The sequence below is a fragment of the Sorex araneus genome, chromosome X, assembly GCF_027595985.1.
Source record: "Sorex araneus isolate mSorAra2 chromosome X, mSorAra2.pri, whole genome shotgun sequence".
Classification (NCBI taxonomy): domain Eukaryota; kingdom Metazoa; phylum Chordata; class Mammalia; order Eulipotyphla; family Soricidae; genus Sorex; species Sorex araneus.
In genome coordinates, this window is record NC_073313.1 from 288,912,574 (window position 1) to 288,934,604 (window position 22,031).

A 22,031-nucleotide genomic window follows, 5' to 3' on the forward strand; every position below is an offset into this window, starting at 1 on the left:
TGTATCTACCGTCCTTGGGTGTCAGCCTCATTTCACAGCTATTTTTATTTTACTCTCACGGAGTAGAAGTGGAGAGGGAAATCTCAAAATCTTTTTTCCCCTGTTTTCTCTTGTGTGTGAAGCTTGTGGGGTTGGGCTACACCTGACTCTAGTCAGGGCTTATTCCTAGCCCCGCGCTCAGGGATCACTCCTGGAGGTGCTCTGGGGACCATACCTGATGTCATGCTAACATCCTGGTTGGCCTGTGCAAGGCAAACCAGCAGCTGCATGTGTTCTCTCTCTCTGGTTCCCAGAAGTTTCTTCTAAGGTAGAAATCCTGTGCATGAGGGTTCCACCCTCACAACCTCGTCAGTTCCCAGTATCCAACCTCCAAATACAACCACGCTGGGAATTTAGGTTCAAATGTACAATTTGAAGAAACCCATTCTGTCCATTACTAATTCAGTTTTTGGTTTGGGGGCCACAGCTCGCTCAGTGCCTGGGACCAGGCCCAGTGGTGCTTGGGTGACCATGGGTGGTGCCATGACATCTGCTAGACGAACAACAAAATCTTTGTACTGTTGCTGTCCCAAATGCAGCAGTTCAGAGAAATGCCATTTCTGAGATGGGGAGACCCATGGGAGTGCTTTATATTTTAAGTCTGCTTTAGACTCGACCACTTGTAGGTCTGGCAGGCAGGCCCTTCTCTGCATTCCACGCTGCAAGAGGCCTGATTACTTTCTCAAAATTGTCTTAGATCTTCACTGCTAAGTATATTCTACTACCCTTATAATTTGAATATCTTTTTTTAGTTTCCAAAAATTCTAATGTATTTTGAATGTTACAAAACTCTTCCAATTCTAGCAACTATAATGACAATTAAAAATCATCATGTTACTCTTAGAATATTGACAGAGTGAATCACTGGGAAGTTATTTTTAGCTAAGGTTGTAGGTCAGTTCAAACTGCTTTGGTGGGAGTATCTAAGTCTATCTGCCAACTTTATATTCCAACAAAGAAAGTCCTACATTAAAAAGAAAAAATTTGACCTCCTGTTTTCAAAGATTATTTTTTGAAGTGATTAAGAAGCTTCCAGAGAAGAAATTAAAGCCTATCTTATAAAGAGGACATTATTCTTTATAGTACTCTAGCCTCTGAGTCTGCAATAGCAATAATAATCCGAATTATTAATGTATTTAATTTGCCTTTTAAATTATTTTTTCCATGAAAACATTTCCAATAAGTAACTTGCAGTGGCTCCTGTGTTCACTGAAGGCATCATCAGCCGGTTTTGAATCTGAACTCTTATTTACGCGCATGATGAAGTGAGTGCCCTCTGCTACCCCCAAAGTTCCAAGCTGAGGTTGACATGGCCAAGTGGAACAGGATGGGTGGAGCTCATGGTGTCAGCACTGGTTGTGGATAAAATCACTGGCAGGCTCCAGAGTGGGATAATGTCTCTAAGTTTTCAGGTCCTTGCTGAAAGGCCTTGAATAATTTCCATGTATTATTTTGATTGTGGCAAGAGCTGTATAAGGTAATCTGCTCCATTCTAAACAATGATTCCTTTCAGTGCAAGTTTTAGACAAGTAGGTATATTTTAAAATGATAAATGGAGCAATTTAAGCTGTCCTTTAAAAGTATTAGGAAAAGAACTTTACATCTCCAAGTTTGCCTTCAGTTAGGCAGCTAGTAAACAAAACATTGATTAAATACTGAAGCACCATGGTAAATGCTGCATATTCACATTCATATTTGCAAGTGCCCAACATGCATTATTATCTCTCCAGCCCAGGAATGTTTTCTCTTTTCTAATCTCTCCTTCTTCCATCTCTCTCTGTGTGTCTGTCTCTCTGTGTCTGTCTCTATCTGTCTCTCCTGTTCTGTATTTTTTCTTATGCCGGCTGAACAGTAGGAGTGAACAGAAAGCTTTCACTTGCCTTTTTCTAATATAATGACCCTTATTTTTTAATATTATGCACCAAGGGATGCATTGGTGGCCATGCTGTTTCAGCTTCCAAGTATTTTTTTTGTTCTAATTGCACATCTTTTAACAAGAAAATAACTATGGAGAAAAGTGGACCCAGGTGTCTGCCCCACCAAAGGGACATAAGGACACTTTGGGAGTCAAAGTATCAGTATCGCCTTGGACCTTGTGACCAAGATCAAAATTGTTTTGTAATTTACTCATGGTTATTTTGAGTGAGAAGGCTGATGGTTCTTTTGGGAAAACTTAGACGAATTCCTGTATATAGTTATCTGTATATAGTTGAGTATATACAGAGTATACAGTTGAGTGAATGTTTGTACCATTTACTCAAGGTTCTTTTGAGTAAAAAAGGCTGATGGTTCTTTTAACGAAACTTAGACGAATTCCTATATACAGTTACCTAAGAAATACAGGGTCTTTTTCATTGGTATCTGATTTTTTCTCCAGGCAGTTGGTTTTGGTCTGAAAATTGGTTTTGGTATACAAAGCATGCAAAGAACTTTTTATTGAGGCAGCTAACCTCAGTTATCTGAACCAACATAGCCTTGATTTCTGTTCAGATCAGGGCCTAAACCTTAACCCCATTAAAATTTTGGTTTCAGTAAGTGTTTTGGAAGCCTGCTTTGTTCAAGAGAAGATGTGTAGCTATATACCTGACCTAGGTCTAGATTTTTGGTCGATGTTCCTGAACTGGATACTAGTAAATACTCAGAAATTATGGTTAAAAAATGACTAAGTATTGCCAGTCGCTTGTCAAAACCATCCTGGGGGAAAATACAGTATCTTTTGACATTTGTGTTTGCTGTAAGTTAAAAGGGAGTTTTAATATCCCAGATGTACCCAAAGCTGAGAACTAATGAAAAATAGCCAACAAATGATCTAGCTCTGAAATCCCATTTTAGGTATTGCTTCATTAATTCTGTTAGGCCTGATTTTTAGAAAACAGATTCTTGTTGAGTATTGTAAGTTGTGTTACTGCCTTTGATTGATTCAATATGGGTGAGAAAGTGAGTAAGTTTGGACGAGGCAGAATGAGAAGTGGAGCGACCCGACAGTCAGTCATTTGAAGATGCCTTAGTTCAAAATTTCTCCAAGCAGAGCTGTTATGGTCTCTGTGAATTGTACTTTCTTGAGGCAGAGGGACCAGACATTTATGCACTTGCATCCAACACTAGTTGGTCACAGATAAGAGGCATAACATTAGGATAAGGATTTTTTTAATGTTAGTTAGAACTAGCAGCCCCTGGGCCATTCCCCTTCCTGCCTGACCCTGTGGCTGCTGGTTTTGTATTCAAGGACCATCAGGGGTACATTCACTGGTGCTGGGGGTGATTGCATGTGGTGTCAGGGACAAAACTGAGGGCCTGGAATATGGTAGACATGTGTTCTACATGAGTAGGAAACCTCACCTGAAGGCTCTTAAAATTCTTTTTTTTTTTTTTTGCTTTTTGGGTCATACCCAGCGATGCTCAGGGGTTAACTCCTGGCTTTGAACTCATGAATTACTCCTGGAAGTGCTTGGGGGACCATATGGGATGCCGGGGATTGAACCCAGGTCGGCCGCGTGCAAGGCAAACGCCCTACCCGCTGTGCTATCGCTCCGGCCCCAAGGCTTTTAAAATTCTAAGACAGTTCTTGAAAAGTAAAACATCGTCAGACACCAAAAACTTAAATTTCCGGAAGTAGCTTAGTCCTGAGTAGCATTCCTAAATAACCACTTTCCACTTTAGTCCATAATAATAGAAATTAAATTTCCAAAGGTATAGATTTTACCAAACATTATTAGCATATGGCAATTTAAAAAGATCAGCCTCTTATTCTGCTGCCATTGACACTAAACAATTAGAGCCTAAATATATCTAAATGTATATTTAGGCTCTAATTGTTTAGTGTCAATATACAAGAAACTAGTAATGCATCTTAATGAGTAAGACTTCATGGGTGTGTAGTCTGTTGTCCTATTTTCTCAGAATTTTTGATGTATGTTAGAACCATGCAAACATGAGTTGATTTTGATTGATCTCTGCCATTAAGAAAAATAGGTACCATGTAAGCATTTGTTTTGATAGAGGATCTTCATTAAGAAATGAAAAAATTTGTTCAGTGTTTGACTTCATAGATGGCTGAGTACCCCTCATCTACTTAATGAAGGTTATTATAAGATAAAAGGTCATATTGTATCTCTGGTGTAATTTCCTCGTTTGCTATTGCTGTACTATCAGTAGTCTCTAATCAAAAAGTTTTATAAAACAATGTAATTGATTTTTGTTAGTTACAGTAACTCAATTTGATAATCATTTAGAGCAATTTATCGTGATTTGTTAGCCAAATTATAAGGTAAGAGCCTTGCTATAACAGAGTAGGATGCCTACAATTCCAACACAATTCTGTACCTGAGTACTTAACCTTTGCGATTATAAGGTTACGCTGCTTGTAAAACTAGATTACTATAGTTAGCTGAAATTTCCATTATAAGTCTGATCCATTGTTTTCAGAAATTTATTATCTGAAAAACTATTTCCATGACGAAAGGCTATATTACATGGCGTATCACATTTTGCCCCGGGAGATCCAGCTATTCCAAATACATATATTTTCCAATCAACTTGATTGCATTTGTGTTTGCAAATGACACATATAATTTTAATGGTTTCAAAACTATTTTATTAACAAAACACTGAGGAAAATAAAACTTTCTACATATAAAATATCTCAAGTCACATTTTTTTTATCTTCTCACTAACTCTTACCTTACTGTTGTAAACTTTAACCTTAAAAAACGTAAGATGATAATAATAATAAAAATCTTTAAACAACACTAACAAATTTTCTTTAGTGTATTTTACTTTATTGTTATGGTGTCATCAATGCAAAATTAATTTTTCTTGAATTGAATAATATAAGTAACAGCTACCATTTTGAAAGCTGTTATTATGACGCAGGCTTCCATGCTCTTAGTTATAGACTTATTTGAAGTGCTGTTACTAGGTGATTTATTTAGTTCTTGCATTCAGTTTTTTCTTTTCAGTGGGGAGTGCCTCCTAAGCAGTGCTCTGTGGACTGGGGACTGGACTCTCTTCCCAGTAATACTCAAGTCATCCAGGGCAGAGGGGATGGTGCTGAAGGCCATCCAAAATCCTCAGGACATGAGTGCTTGGGTTCTCTCCACAGGATGCCCCTGCAAAGTACTTACCCAACCTCTTGTCCCCACAATTCATGACTAATTTTAAGTAAATTTTTTTCTTACATGATCTTATTGCCATACTTATTTATTTATATTATTATTACCATTTCTGTTCAGAAACTTTGGACATGCTAATATTTTTTGCTTTCAGTTCTCATACACTATATTATTTGTAATATATTCATGCTTTTATATTAATACTTAATGCATGACTAATACATAGGGGTGTATATTTTACCCAAGATACTTAAAATGGAATTGTTATTTAAAAGAGAATGTAGGTAGTATAGATATTAAGAGCCTCATTTTAAACTTTAGCAACTAATTTTAGATGACCTTATGTTCATCATTCTATATTTTGATCTTCTATAATGGCAGAGATCCTATTATTTTATTAACTACTCTTGATTTTCAGAAGTGTTTATAAAATTTGTGTACTCTCAGGAGGACTTGATATTCAATCATGCTGTCAATCTACCTTGACATCCAGAAATTAACTTCCAAGAAATGCCCAGAGCAAACAACACACATGCACATAGAGAAGTGCTCACATTTTTAGTGCTTTTTTTTAATATATTAGAACTTTGATTTGAAGGCATTTCGGAACAAAGTATTGCCATGCTTCTTTTCCTTTTTTCTCTCCAAAAATTGCTAGTGGGTAAGTGGATACCTTTCTTTACTTTTTTGATTTAGCATATGTATGTGTATGAATATATATTTGCAGTAATTGAGGGAACTTAATAATAAATTAAAAACTTATTTTTACGTGGTTACAAATGAATTTTTCTCAAAATGTAAGAGATTCCTTGGGATCAATCTTGGGAACATGGATCTTCTGCATGATGGGTTTCAAATATCAGATTTGTTGAGTCAGTTTTTCATCACAGAAAAGTACCCCAGGAGAGAAATGTTTTTAGATGGTTCCAGAGGACTCATAGATCTTTTGGATAACAATTTTCTTAGTAATAATGCATTATGTGTTTCTTTCTCTGTTTAGTTAAAAGAGAAATTAATATCAAAGAAATAACAAATAGAGGAATGTGGAAAGTTTAACCTTACCACAAAATGCATCGTGTGCATATTTTAGATGAGATGACAAAATCGTATTATTTAGGAAAATTGGACACCTAATGCTCCCTTTAAAGTCCAATTTAATTTCAAAAGAAAATCACATAATTTCCTGATTCAGACTTCTCATCTGTGCAGTGGGAACATTTGATTTGGCTATCCTACTAGTTTTCCATAGGAGTACTGGCTATGAAACAGAATATTTCAGAATCCATAAAGACTTTATTTACACATAAAATTACTTAAGAAATGAAGTAGAACATATAAAAATGTGTCTAGAAATTTCTACTGTGGATGGAATCATTTTCCTAGGGGAAAAAGCAGTACTTGTAGAGTGAATAACTAAGAATCATATCTGTCACCCTGGAGACTTGATTATATATATGTGTGTATATATAATATATATATGTAGTCTCTTGCCCAGCTGTCTTCAGTGGGGCCCCTGGGAGTGGGGCAAGTTTAGTTTCCCTCCTCGCCCCAAGTGGAGCCCCGGCAGCAGAACCCAGCCACAGCCATGCTCAAGGTCCTGCTCCACACGTTCAGACGAGCCTCACACATGAAAGAACTGCAGAGGAATCCAGGTGTGCGGGACCTGAAGCTGAGATCTCCAAGCCTGCTCAGATTGGAACGGGGCCTCCTTCACCCAGACACCCCATTTTCCAGTAGCTTGGCAGCCACACCCACAAACTTCTTTTTTAAAAAAATTATTTTATTGAATCACCATGTGGTAACAAAGTTACAAAGTTCTCAGGCTTATGTCTCAGTTATACAATGCTCAAACACCCATTCTTCCACCAGTGCCCATATTCTACCACCACCAAAAAAGAAAACAAAAAAAAAAGTACACCTCCCACCCCCCACCCCCACCTGCATAACTGACAAAATTCACTTCACCTTCTCTTTACCTTGATTACATTCCATATTTCAACACAAAACTCACTATTGCTGTTGGGGTTTCAACACAGAACTCACTATTCTTCTTGGAGTTTATCCCCCCAAAATACGGCCCTATTGACAAGGAAACATTTAATAATTAGTTCTCCACTAATGAGAATAAAGAGATATAAGGTCGCGCGGCTGCGGTAGTGGCCCCGCGGTTTAGGATTTCTGTGTTTTAGTAATTAAGTACATGGAGATTTGAGTGGGAAATTTCATCATTTCCCTTCCTGGGGCAGCATAAAGCAAAAGCTTAGTTCACATTCTGGGTACATGGCTGTGAGCACTTGCTGGGTTCAGAAGTAATCTAGCTGGCTCTGGATCTTGGTTGTTCAGCAGCAAAGCGGCCGTGCAAACACATGGCCACCTGGTTCAAATCTCGGCAGAGCGCGAGCCGGAGCTGGTACTGGCCCCAGCCCAAGACTGCCCAAGCGTCCCGCTGTTTCAAGTTCAAAACACACCCACAAACTTCTTCCGGCATCCTGTAATCCCATCAATGGCCAAGATCCAGAGAGTGTAAAACAATGCTCCCGGAAGTGCATGTGACCTCTTATAACCTTGTTTTCCCTCTCAGAGAACTTAGCAAGGTACTGAGAGCATCCTGCACGCACGGCAGAGCCTGGCAAGCTCTCAGTGGTGTATTTGATATGCCAAATACAGTAACAATAATGGGTCTCATTCCCCTTATTCTGAAAGAGCCTCCAATGTGGCACCGCTGGGAATAACGAGTAAAGAGACTGCCAAAATTTCAGGGCTAGGATGAATGGAAACGTTACTGGTGCCCACTGGAGCAAATTGATGATCAATGGATGACAGTGATACAGTGACAGTGATATATATATTTATATATATGACTTATGAGACACTCCCTACTCATTTTTCATAATTGCCACACCATATTTGATAGGGTTCAGATAGTAGGCAACAAATCATAGAGGGAAATATACATATTATATATAAATACATAAATATATATATATATGCCTGACTGGGAACACCTGTAAAGGTGATTAGAGGCGGCCCCAGAAACCTCCATCCCTCTCCAAGAGCCTGGAAAGCTACCAAGAGTATCCTGCCCACACGGCAAGCCTAGCAAGCTATCCGTGGCATACTCAATATGCCAAAAACAGTAACAATGACAGTCCTCATTCCCCTGACCCTGAAAGAGCCCCCAACATGCCATCGTGCTACACTACCATGCAAAAGGGATGAATTGGAGACATTACTGGAGCCCACTCGAGCAAATCGATGAACAACAGGATGACAGTGATATAGAAGCCACCATTATGACTGCTGGTAATTAAGCTTGCATGCTATCTAATAATTAATATAACACATAGGTCCAAACAGAGCATCCCGTGCCATGGAGCAGACTTTGGGGGCTTATTGTTCCATATAAATTTCAGGAGTGTATGTCTATTTCTTTGAAAAATGTCATGGGTATCCTGATAGGGACAACATTAAATTTATATAGTGCTTTGGGCAGTATTGCCATTTTGACATTGTCAATGATCAACCAAAGCTGGTTGGTTGATCAGATGTCGTTTATTCCATTCTCTCCACGCGCCTGTTCCAATTTCTCTGAGCCCCCATTCTAGTCTCACACTGCCCCTCTTTCCTGTCTCCTCCTGTCTCTCCTGCTCATTTCTCTGTGCTCCATCTCGTTCCCTGCTCTCTATCCCACCTCCTCCAACTTTCTCTCCATGCTTAGCACTCTGGGCCAAAACTATACCCAGTCTGGTAGCAAAATCAACATAAGAAAGCCCTTCCTGACTGCCCATCAGGCTCAAGGGCAGAAACACCACCCAGGGGTGTTCCTCTTCTCCTTAGTCAAATAGCTTAGTTAACATCTTAATTAACATCTTAATATTAGTTATTTTTGTATGGACACAATAAGAGATACATTGAGGCTTATAGGGCAGCTCTCCTGGGAGCATCTTGCCACAGACTCAAACTACAATGCTCAAGCCAGATTGATCTTTCCTAACCTGAGCAGGGTCCAAATCTAGTTATTATTTTTGGATCATGACAGGATTTGTCCATGATGAAGCTCTTAACTTATAGTTAAGCATTATGGCACTTTGGCCAGGCCCATTTTGATGCCAGGGTAGCACTTGCCCTGGGTCCATCCAGTCCCTCATTGGAACCCTGCTTTTGGGGTGCTAGGAAGTAAGGACAACTGAGGTTTAAGTCGAGAGAACTAAGATGTCTAGGAGGAAAATATCATTCAGAGTCAATTAACTCCCATGTTACAAAAGCATAGAATTAACTGTCTTTTGTATCCATACAAAAAGGACATTGCTACAAATTAACACTGCAAAGGACTTAAGGAGAAGAGCAAAACAATATTTACAAGTTAACAGAGCACCAAGAAAGAAGTTACAAATAAACACAGAGGAATGGGAGCACTGTGATGGGAGCAACCCAATAAACCTAAGCTCCCTGCGACAAGGCAGAAAGGACAAACCAATGTTATCCTACAAGTATGTCAGAGAAATTCCCATTCCAGAATATGATGTCTGTTTAATTTGATGTAAAATTGAATATGCGAATAAAATTACCCACTTATGTTTTGCATAAGAGAATAGTCTATTATTTTTTCTTCCTATGCTCAATTGGCAATGTTTTTAATCTCATCCTAAAGAAAACTTGAATAGGAGCCAGGGAAATTAGTTGGGTAACCTTAGAAAGCCACTTAATCTCTCTTTCAGTTCTGTCTACTTCACAGGGTAGCTTCATAGATGCACTGCAGATAGAAAAGAGCTTTGGAATAATAAAGCAACATGTAACTGCAAGATAGTATTGCTTTTGTTGTTGCTCTGTGAAAGTGAACCATTAGAAACCTGATGCCAAGTGTGGGCACACACTCAGCCATATAGCATAGCTTTTTGAAACTGGATAATACTTCTTTTGTTTTTCACCAGAATCGTACACTATTCCACATTAAACAGGATACACTGAGCTCAGTAACATAGGGCTTTTAATGCTATAAAAATAAATGTAGATGATCGACCAGTTTAAGGACTATGTTCCTAACTTCTGCTGACTACTTTTTAAAATTCGAGCCCTTGTAACTCACAAGTTGTTCATCAACTCTAGATTTAGTTGTGAGAAAAGTGCTCCTCTCCCCACCTAGCCCACTTCCAGAAGACAAGGCGCAGATCCCTATGTCCTTAAGGTGTGAGCTTGTCAGGAGTCGGGATTGTTGGTCTCCATCACACAGTAACTGTAGTAACGGCGGATAATGTGTTAGAAAAATAAAAGGTCAACTTCTAAATTTTAGATGTGAGGTCATTGATTCATGCATTTTTTCATTTAATAAATGCTTAGACATTTTTTAATGAACTGAAGTTTGTATAAAAAAGGTGGGATACATGCAAAATAGTAAAATACATTTATTTTTACAGGGCAATAGTTTATTTTCTTTATTATATTATTTCTGAGAGACTTAAATAAGTTAGAACCCCCGAATTATTGAGGACAGGGCATTTGAGTGGCAATAGATGAATGTGAAAAAGAAGGTAAATACATTTTCCTTTAAGAGATGAGTAGAGGTGAAAAACAAGGTTAAGCACATGTGTCCAAGAAAAATACTGAGAAACTAATTTAGACAATGAACAAATTCTGGGAAGAGTCCTTGATCCTCTTAGGAGTATTTTTTTAATTAAAAACTTTAAGTTAAGAAACCACAATTTACAAAGTTATCATAGCAAGTTTCTGTGTGCCATGTTTCAGAAGCAGACCCCCCTTCAGGGTCAACTTACTTCATCCAGCATTCTTGGATTCCCCCTCACCCCCAAGACCGCCTCTGTGACAGGCACATTTTATTTTATTTTATTCTCCTATTTTTATTTTATTTTTTATAAGGAATATATTTCCCTTTAAGATTGGTTGCCTTCTACTTTAAACCCCATCAAGTGTGGTGTGCTGTTCTTGGAGTATTAGTGGTGTGAGGTAGGAGATGTCTCATTTGCAGCAGCGTGGTCCAGGAGTAGGTTCACCCATGGGTGAGGCTTGGCCCAAGCATGTGGAGAGTGGCCTTGAGCCTGGTGGTGGTTGAGTTCTGGAGGTTTTTGGTTGCTGGGGCTGGGTCCCTTGGGGCAAAGAGGGGCCTCACCCACGCACTCCAGGATGCTCTGAATGAAACAGCCTGGTGCAGGGTCCAGCAGCATGGTTGTGGCGAGTCTTTTTATGCTCTTTTCGAGAGAGAAGGACAATGAATCTTTGGATCTTGGCTGTTGATGAAATTATCTGGCCCCAAGGTAGACACAGAACTAGCAGCCAAAAACCTCCAGAACTCACCCACTGCCATGCTCACAGCTAGTGACTGAAAACACCACATTCAAAGGAACCAAAATGGGTGACCCTTGCCTATGTTCCTCCACATTTCCAGCGACTTGGCAGCCACACCCACAAGCCACCTCTGGCTGGCTATAGGCACAATTTAAACTTTGGTTCTCTCTTTTTTTTTTTTTTTTTTTTTGCTTTTTGGGTCACACCCAGCGATGCTCAGGGGTTACTCCTGGCTTTGCACTCAGGAATTACTCCTGGCGGTGCTTGGGAGACCATATGGGATGCCGGGGATCGAACCCGGGTTGGCCGCGTGCAAGGCGCTACCTGCTGTGCTATCGCTTCGGCCCCTAAACATTGGTTCTCATGGCTTGGATCTATTGCTTCTAGTGTTATTTGGTCTACTTTGGCTTTATACCAGTCCTCTACACAACCAATGTCCCAGAGACCCTTGACCTTTGGTCCCCTGTGATCTCCCACCCACTTCTTGCTACCAACATCCATTTATTCCCCTTCTTTTTCTCCTTCTTATATTTTAGGGTCAAGGATGATTCAGTTATTCTCCCTTTAATGTCTTGCATTCCCCCCTCCAGTTATTTTGTAAATCACACATAAGTGAGATCATATGGTGTTTGGTCCTTTTTCTTCTATCTTCACTTAACATGACGTTTTCTAGTTTAATCCCAGTTGCAGAAAATTGCATGATTTTGTCACCCCTTGGTGCTGCATAGTAACATAATATTCCATACAATGGATGCTGAGAAATGCGTGATCTTTAGGGAAAAAGGAAGAATGGTGTTTTCATATGTAGTGAGGGATTTGTGAAAGTCCTTGGGAATTGGTAACAAATATGTTGACCATATATTATAGTTGACAACAGCTGTCAACTATATTGCCTGTATTGTAAAGATTGTTATAGTTTGGTTGCCCAGAAGTATGTTCAAGCATCGACTTGAACCCATGGTTATTCTGATTCTGGGTAGCAAATGTTTTTGGCAGTCTGGAGGTCAGTTCTAGATCTACCCATCCTAACAACTCACAGTAAAATGGGATCTAAGTGAGCTGAAGTTTCTTCTTCCTCTTATTCCAGCAGTTCTGGTGAATGGACAAGTGAAGTATTTGCCCAAAAGGCACAAAGTGAAACATCTGAACTTTGATGACATAAGTAGAAAGTCTTGAGAACTGTGTTGCCAGTTGGGGAACAGCAACAACTGCTCCTTTCCTGTGCTTATTCCATCCCATGGTCCGTCATAGCAAACTTAGGGACATTAGAGTTGCTAGCTAGTTGTTCCCAGGTTTTGTACTGTGAGTTTTGGCTCTTTCCAGGAAGTTAGTGATCTCGGATAGACAAACTCCCGTGGGGAACCAGAGAAAAGTCATTGAGTAGCATGCAGGGTCCTGAGCCCCAAACTAGTGTAACCGTGCAAAGAACAATCTAAGATTGAGAAACAATCAGAAGAATTAGAGATAAGTTTTATCGTCAGCCTTACCATCTAAGGAAATACCCTGAGCCATCATATCTTATGAAAGATGTCAGATATGCTATATTGAAAATAGAGTATGTGCAAAGTCAAGGCTATAACACAATAGACATATATATTATATTATATTTGCTATTTTGGGCCACACCTGGCACTGATCAAGGGGATACTCCTGCCTTTGTACTCTGAAATTACTATTGGTGGAACTCAGGGGGCCATACGGGATGCTGGGAATAGAACCTGGATTGACTCCATGTGACGAAAATGCCCTATTCCCTACTCACTGTACTACTGCTTAGGCATGGGATCAAAACTTTTCTTTTTTAATCTTGGTGGAAACCAGTGAAGCTGTGCTCACTACAATCAAGTTTTATCATGGTTAAAATAGATACTAGATATGATGATTTGTTGGCCCTATGATTTGTGGCTTTCTTTGGACACTAAACATTTAAGTTCATTTGAATGGGCTAGTGAGAAGTGGTTACATTGCTTAAGAGTCAATGTAATTGTGCCCTTCTTGCTGATCCAGAGCTCATATATTCCATGTTTTTCCCTTGATATTTCCTAGCTTTGTTTGTTCCCTTGCTTTGAGGGAAACAATGGTTATTGGTATATGAAAATAATGCTGGATATGCTGGAGAATTTGGAGATGACGGAGACTTTTATGACTGTAAAAAATAAAGGCATAGAATTTAGCACCCTCGTCAATCCTGGGGGAAGAGACCATTTGGTAGATCCATGGATCCATCTGGGGAATTTAGACCTAGTTCAGACTGGGGAAGGAGAATAGAATTGGCTGTGTGAGCAGGACATTTTTGGATACAACACACTCTATGTTGTTGCTCCTTTAGCTGGAAGTAGCAAAAACAACTGATGGTAGGTAAATGATTGTGAGTCTCTGGCCTCTGTGTGCCATGCACATTTCAATCACAGCATTACATCGTGAAATACACATGTTTGTGGTTCCTTCTCTTAACACATTTTCCCACATTCTGATATCCCTTCAAAACCATAATTCTCAGCAATTGGTTATTTTGCAAATGGGAGCTTAGTCTGGGCACTCATGACTTACTTGGAGGAAATAGTACTCGAGGACAACTCACTGCCCTGTCATTGCTACCAGACAGCTTCTGAAAATTAGCTTTTAGTTTTCCGCCCACACTCGTAGTAAAACTAGATGTCTGATTCATAGACTTTCAGAACTTTGGCCACTATAACCTTTTTGACAGATCAATAAGGTCTCACCCACTAACAAGGAATGGAAATCTAAAATGCCCTACTATCAAATGGAAGTGGTCGATTCAAGAAAGGATGGATCGCTGCCAGTACTTCTGCAGTTTTACATATACAAAAATCACACTTTCTCTTTTCTTCCTTCTCTGCTGTCTGAAGCGCAGCTACATGCCCTGTGAGTCTCTCTCTGTCACCTGCTTTTCCTGATGTGTGAGCCTGCTTGAACGGTGCATTAGCTTCACCAAAGTAACATGCAGCTGCTCTAGAGCCAGAACTGAAAGAATGTGGTTGCTCAGTAGAACTGAAACTGTAGCTGTGTCTCTACTGGCTGTTCCATGGTGGTCAGCACCCTCTTACAACTCTGCCATTGAAAACATGTTTACTATTCTTCACAAATTATAGCTTCTTAAAACAAGCTGCCTCTACTCCCAATGGTCTAAATAACATGTATTGACATGTATTGCACATAAAGTACAAAATAATGCTGCAGCTTTTGATTCTCCTTCTCCTCCTCTTCCTTCTCCACTGCCTCCTTTGCTATGAACTTACTCCTGGTTCTGTGCTCAGGATGACTCCACACAGTGCTTAGGGTATCATATGTATGATGGGAGATCAAACTTGGATTAGCTGCACCAAGGCAGGAACCTTCCCTCTTGTACAATATCTCCAGCCTCACAATTTCATCTTACCACCATGAGATTTCTTCCTTGATGGTGATGCAGGTGTTGTCCCCTTGGGTATCTTTGTATATGTGTCTTTATCCATTATTATCCCTTTTGACCCAGCTAAAGGGAAGAGAGCATGGAGAAGGGTACGTGGAATATTGTTATGGGCCAAGCATAAAAGTTGTATACATAATGCACAAGAACTTGTCCAAATATGGTTTCTTTGGGGTGAGTAAGTCAGACCTGCTGGTGGTCTGGGTTTATTCCTGGATTTGTGCTCAGGAATTGCTCTTGATTGCTCTGGGTGGTGCTCAGGGGGCCATATATGGTGCTGGGGACTGAATCTGGGTTTGCCCCATGAAGCACAAGTTCCTTTGCTGTGTGCTGTCTCTTCAGGCTCAACACATAAATCTTAATGCAATCCAGCCAGTCCCATGTCCACAAAGAAGAAAGATGTTCTCAGTGGAAAGTCTTTGTCGTAGATGAACTATTACAGTTGAAATATTTTACTTAGCATGTTTCTTTAAAATACTATTTACAACTTTTTTTTGTCAAACACTGATATTTGGCCAAATAATGATATTTCTTTAAATAACTTATTGACTTACCATTGCTTTATTGTAATATGAAAGCTCAGCAGTACAGCTTGCTTGACACTTCTATATGTATAAAAGCTTCACTATATCTGTCACCAAAGTTCTAATGCCATGACAGGTTCAAGATGACCCCCTCCACCTGTTTCTCCCACTCCATCCCTTCCCCTATAACCATCCTATTTTCATATATAGCAAAAAAGGTAAATTTTATTGTGTTTGACCAGTTTGTTTGCATTGATTATTTATATTCCACATAAAAGAGAAATATTTAGTACTTGTCTTTGACTTTGTGAGTTACTGCTCTTAACATATCTCAAGTTTAATGTAGGTTGTTGCAAAAAGCAGTTTTATCTTTTTAAAGAGATGAGCAGTACCCTGATGTAGAAATGCAGTTTCTGCTGATGTAGAATCTGCAGTTAGGTAGACTCGGGGAATCTATATGAATAATGCTTCTGTGAACATTGAGATACAATTATCTTTGTGAAGCAATATTTTCATACCTTGAGCTAAAGATTTGAAGTGTTTTTTCTAGATCATGATATTGGTGAATTGTATTTCTGTGTTTAAATCTTTAGGAATCTGCATATCAAATTTCATAGTGGCTGTGCTATTTAACCTTCTAGTCAACATTGTATACATTCCCTTTATCCATGTTCCTTATCAACAGGGCTATAATTCTACAATAGTTATAATGAATATTAAAGTTTTGTTCATTTTTGAGGTGATTTACGAAGTTATTCACCCTTGAGTTCCAGACATACAAAACTCCAATGTAATCCCATCACCAGTGGCGACTTCCTTCCACTAATGTCCCAGTTTACTTCCCGATCCCCAGCCTGCTGCTCTGAGAGTAATTCTTAAAGTTTGGTTATTATGTTTTAGATCACATCCTTTCAGTTCCGTTAGTTCTGTGGCTCCATCTGCCCATGAACCTCCCCTCTATGCCACCATTGAGCCCAGGCCTCCAGCCCCCTTTCTCCCTTGGACTCTTCTTACACTCCTCCCCATTTCTTTTCTTCTCAGTCCTATAATCTAGGAACCAGAGTATTCTAAGTCAAATACTGATATTCATTCATCTATAAATAATTTTTTATTGATTTACCCCTTCATACCCTGCTGTTCTATATCTCACAGAGAAGTGAGATCATCTGGCATGATGCTGAACAATTTCTTATAAACTTGTGAGGTATTCTTCGTAGTAGAATCCATTCTGATTTTTTAACTATTTTGTTATTTGTTTTATGTTATTGTGGACCTGTGTAAGTTATTTATATTTTTGCTAGCAAATCCTTCTCCATGTAGGTTATACAAATATCTTCTAATTTGTAGGTTATCTTTCTTTGATGGTCTTTCTTCAGTTGTGTAAATATTTTAAATTTTGGTTTAGTCCTATCTGCTTGTTTGTTTTCTTACTTTTAAACATGGGTGTTTAAGAAAGAGATGGGCTGTTCACCCAGCTCCAAGCTAGTTGGCGTTAAAATTGAAATTTCGACACACACAGATACACAAGTAATGAAGAAACAAGTCTGTTTATGGCATTTTGCATTTTGTTCTTATTTCTGCAGTCTTTAATTCAGAGGTAGCAAGAATGAACTTCTTTTATTTACTTCACCTTCATGGCATCTATATTTTATTGCCTAATCAAGATTTGTAAGGGACTTTTTGTGAGACCCGATTTCATGATTGCCATCGCAAACTCAGCGTCAGTCTAAGGAAAGCCATATTTCTTATCTCAACCCAGTGTCCTATGTTAGCCATATGAATCATAATGTACTCAGAAGATGTGGAAGTGAGAATTCTTTTTCTTCTGTGTGTATGTGTGTGTGTTTGTGTGTGTATTTTGCTTAATGAATCACTTGATTTCATCAACCTTTTAGAGAAGTATATGTAAACATTGTAACAGTGGCCATATGGATTCTTTTACTAAATTAGTTAAACAAGAATGCTAATAAAATCAAATAACTGCTTTGAATTCTAGAAAAAAATAGGAACAATATTTGTGTCATAGAAACAAATTGGACTGTGTTCCGAAAGAGCCTCTTTACCAATATACGCTAAGAATTTATTTTTAACCAATATGTACTAAGGGGTATTTGTTACAAGGACAGAAACAATCCAGTTTGGTCAGCCCTAATTCATTGCCCTGATGAAAGAAAATAAAAAAGAAGTGAGACAGAGCTTTGTAGGAAAGATCCTGTTTATCCAGTTTCATAAAATATTTTTTCCTTTTTTCCCCCAAGAAGTTGTATAGCGTATCTAGACTTAGCACAAAGATACCAAGAATATGTTAGTTAAGTCTGAAAGGCATAGCCTTCTTTTAATTTCATTTAGCTATTGGGGGTGAGGTGGGGCATTGGCCACAATCAGAGATGCACAGAGGGTATTTTTGGCTCTTTGCATAAGAATGACCCTCTTAAGGACAATATAAGATGCCAGGGATTTGAATTGGAATAGGAGGAGTGTAGAGCAACTGCCTGTATTCTGTGTGACAGAATTTTATATTTATTAATAACATACTTCTAATTTAAAATGCAAAAAGAAATTTAGAAGTACTATAATTTTCCCATTTTAAACATGTCCTAAATATCATATTTTATAGTCCTTAGTAAGGGGCCAGAGATGCCAGCGTCCAGATTCCCTACCATTGTAGATTTGGTAAAAAAAGTAAAATGAAGTTCTGGGCTGGACTGAAGCTAAGCTGTCCTCTCTCGAATGTCAAGTAATGTTGGAAGGTTTGAACTTCAGGTTGTGCTGTGTGACACAAAGAAGTAAATAGATACCCTCATCCTTAGTTGTCATCTTCTGGGAACATGCTGGAAAAGGCAATCCACTCTACTAAAGCCTCAGACTCTGTAGGACATATCTGCTTGATTATAGTTGCTAAAATCTTTTAATGCAAAGATCTGTTTTGTAGTGATTTATAATCAGACCTTGAATTAGTTACTCCAGATGGATTTTTTTTCTGGGTAAGTCACCTATCCCAAAGTGACTTAAAAATTAGTTGTTTGAATTTGAGTCATACCAATACTCAATAACACCGTGTTAAATGGAAAACAACGTGTAATTATAAAAGAAACTTGGTATTTAGATGTTATGACTATATTTATTTCTTATCACTTCGATATTCTGGAAGCAGAACTTGATAGAATGTAAGTTTTATTATAAATAAACATATGTGGAGATATGATTTTCTTTTCCTTCTTTTTTGTTTTTTATTTCAGCAAGCATCCCCATTGTCTGGACTCCCAGAGTATGTTAAAATAGTAGAAGTTGGACCCAGGGATGGACTGCAGAATGAAAAGGTACTTTGACATTAATTTTAAACAATTTATTTCAAATAAAAAGCCTAAATGTTATACTAAGAGTTAAAATTTAAATGGAGCTCATATATTACATGATTATCTTTAGTCATAATTGTTACATAAATTTATTAATGTTAAATTTGATTTCCTTTAAGTTAGGGAGTAGCTTTATGTTTTTGCTTTAGTGGTTCCTTATATATAATACAGTACTTAACGTTTCAATGTTTTAATAGGTCATAGTTCCTACAGATGTAAAAATTGAATTTATAAACCGGCTTTCCCAGACTGGACTGTCTGTAATCGAAGTGACCAGCTTTGTCTCCTCCAGATGGGTACCACAGGTATGTACATCACCATTTATTAATCAGATCCTTAATTCAACCTTACCAAGATTTTGTACACAAATATACATTGCTATCAAGTTGATATAATTACTGATTTTGCTTTCTTCTCACAAATATGAAATAATTCCATGTACATGGAATTCTTAAAAAAAAGAAAAAAGAAAGAATCTGGCTCTCTACTGAGATGTGACCTGGGTGGCTGCACGTGTGTGGCCTCTTCGTTGCTGGATGACCGTGATCCTGGAGGCCAGCAGCTTCTTGCAGAAGTGTCTCTAGACTGTGAACTAAGCCACGGCCCCATGCCGCCCCAGGAGGGGAAAGGTTTTTCTCTCTCCGCTTTTCCTTTCTAGGGAGGAGGGGGGTGGGGGGAGAGAAAGGCGTGAAGACCACCATCTTATATGGACCACTAAAGAGAGGTATGAGATTGCAATGATGCAATTTCTGGCAGAAATTTCCCTGGACTTATTTTAGTTACAAGATACTAAAATACAGAAATCCAAAACCTTATAACTCTTCATTCTCACCAATGGAAAACAAATTATCAAATGCTTCCTTTTCAGCAGGTCTGATTTTTTTTTTGGGGGGGTACTCCAAACAATAATAGTGAGGTTTTTTGTGGAGATATTGAATGTAATCAAAGTAAAGAGAAAGTAAAGTGAAAATTATCAGTTACACAGGCGGGTGGGGTGGGTGTGGGAGGGGAGGTATACTGGGGTTCTTGGTGGTGGAATATGTGCACTGGTGAAGGGATGGGTGTTTGACCATTGTATAACTGAGACTTAAGCCTGAATGCATTGTAACTTTCTGCATGGTAATTCAATAAAAAAAAAGAAAGAATCCTTTGATGAAGTGTTTCTTATTAATCAAGTCATAGAAACTTATTTGGAGCTTTAGACAAAACCAACTTGAGTATTGTTTCACTATAAGGGTGAAGGGAAACATTCTTAAGTAGCAGCATGTGTGTGTCTGTGTGTGTCTTTGTATGTGTGTGTTGTGTTATGGAGGGGATGTCTCTGCTTTATATTTACTGTTTTATAGGTCTTTGTGAATGATCAGCACATCTCCAAGTGTCATAACTATTTTGTTGTTAGAAGTAAGTGTTGATGAATCTCCTCATGCCTACTTTGTGTAATGCCTCATTGATAAGTGAGAAATAATCATTTGCAGTTTTCAGGGCTTCTGTCTACTAAAAGAGTTATATATCCAGAACCTTTTTATTCTATCATTCTAGGTGGTTCCATTTATGTTCTTATTTATTTGATATTTATTTATTTAATTTTAATGAATCATCATGAGATATATTTACAGACTTACAGACTTTCATGATTGCATTTCAGTCAAACAATGTTCAAGTTCCCATTCCTCCACCAGTGCCCATTCTCATCCCAAATGTTCCCATTATCCCTCCACCCACCTCTACTCCTTCCCACCTCCTGCCTCTGTGGCAGGCACAATCCCTTCTACTCTCTTTGTCTTTTTGGGTGTTATAGTTTGCAATATAGGTAACAGAAGTCATCATGTTTGGTCCATAGTCTACTTTCAACGTTCATCTACTATACTGAGTGATTCCTCCAACCATCATTTATTTAGTGCTCCTCTCTCCACCCCAGCTACCTTTTCCCCCAGTGCGTAAGATCGGCTATTAAGCCGTGGGGAAATCCTCCTGCTCCTTATTTTAGCTGTCCTTAGGCATTAGTCTTCTATTTTGTTACTTTATATCCCACAAATAAGTGCAGTCATTTTATGTCTGTCCCTCTATTTATGACTCATTTCACTTAGTAAGACACTCTCCATGTTGATACACTTATATTCAAATTTCATGACTTCATTTTTTTTCCTAACATCTACATAGTATTCCAGTGTGTAAATACACCAAAGTTTCTTCAACCAGTCTTCTGTTCTTGGGCACTTGGGTTTTTTCCAGATTTTAGCTATTGTAAACAGTGCTTCAACAAACAGAAGTCATTTCTACTGTACTTTTTTGCATTGCTGGCATACATTCCCAGAAGTGGTATTGCTGGGTTAAATGTGAGCTCAATTTCTACTTTTTTGAGAAAGATTCATATTGTTTTCCGAAAAGGCTGGATCAGTTGGCATTCCCACCAGCAGTGAAGGAGAGTCCCTTTCTCCCCACATCCACACCAACACTGGTTGCTTTTGTTCTTTTGGATGTGGGCCAGTCTCTGTGGTGTGAGATGATATCTCATTGCTGTTTTGATCTGCATCTCCCTGATGATTAGTGATAAAGAGCATTTTTTAATGTGCTCTTTGGCCATTTGGATTTCTTCTTTGAGATAGTTTCTGTTCTTTTCATCGCCACATTTTCTGATGGAATTAGATGTTTTCTTCTTGCAGAGTTCAAGTGCCGTGTATATCCTTGATATTAATCCTTATCAGAGGGGTATTGGATAAATATCCTTTCCCATTCTATAGACTGTCTCTGTATTCTGGTCACTTTCTTTTGAGGTACAGAAACTTCTTAGCTTAAGATAGTCCCATTAGTTTATATCTGTTTCTACGTGTTTGGACAATGATGTTTTGTCCTCGAAGATACGTTTAAGTTCAATGTTGTAGAGGGTTTGCTGACCTTTTCTTCAATGTACCGTATGCATTCTGATCTGATGTTGAGGTCTTTAATCCATTTTGATCTGACTTTTGTGCATGGTGTTAGGTAGAGGTCCGAGCCTATTTTTTTTTTTTGCATGTAGCTACCCAGTTTTGCCTGTACCATTTGTTAAAGAGACTTTCCTTGCTCCACTTCACATTTGTGCTCCCTTATCAAAGATTATATGCTCATATATTCAAGGGTATGTGTAAGGATGTTCAACCCTATTCCACTGTTATTCAGGTCTGTTTTTGTTCCAATATTATGCACTTTTAATTACTACCATTTTGTAGCACAATTTGAATTTGGGGAAGGTGATATTCCCCATCTTTTTTTCCCCAAGAATTGCTTTAGTTAT

The 22,031-nt window shown here is 38.5% G+C and overlaps 1 protein-coding gene across 1 annotated transcript in view; it reads left to right on the top strand.

Moving 5' to 3' along the window:
• The window catches only part of LOC129399893 (3-hydroxy-3-methylglutaryl-CoA lyase, cytoplasmic-like), a 79,842-nt gene that overhangs the window by 37,350 nt on the left and 20,461 nt on the right, over positions 1-22,031 (top strand). Inside the window, exons 2-3 of the mRNA XM_055121304.1 lie at positions 18,647-18,724; positions 18,958-19,065. Coding sequence (XP_054977279.1) covers positions 18,647-18,724; positions 18,958-19,065 — 186 coding nt within the window. The remainder of the gene's footprint in view (positions 1-18,646; positions 18,725-18,957; positions 19,066-22,031) is intronic.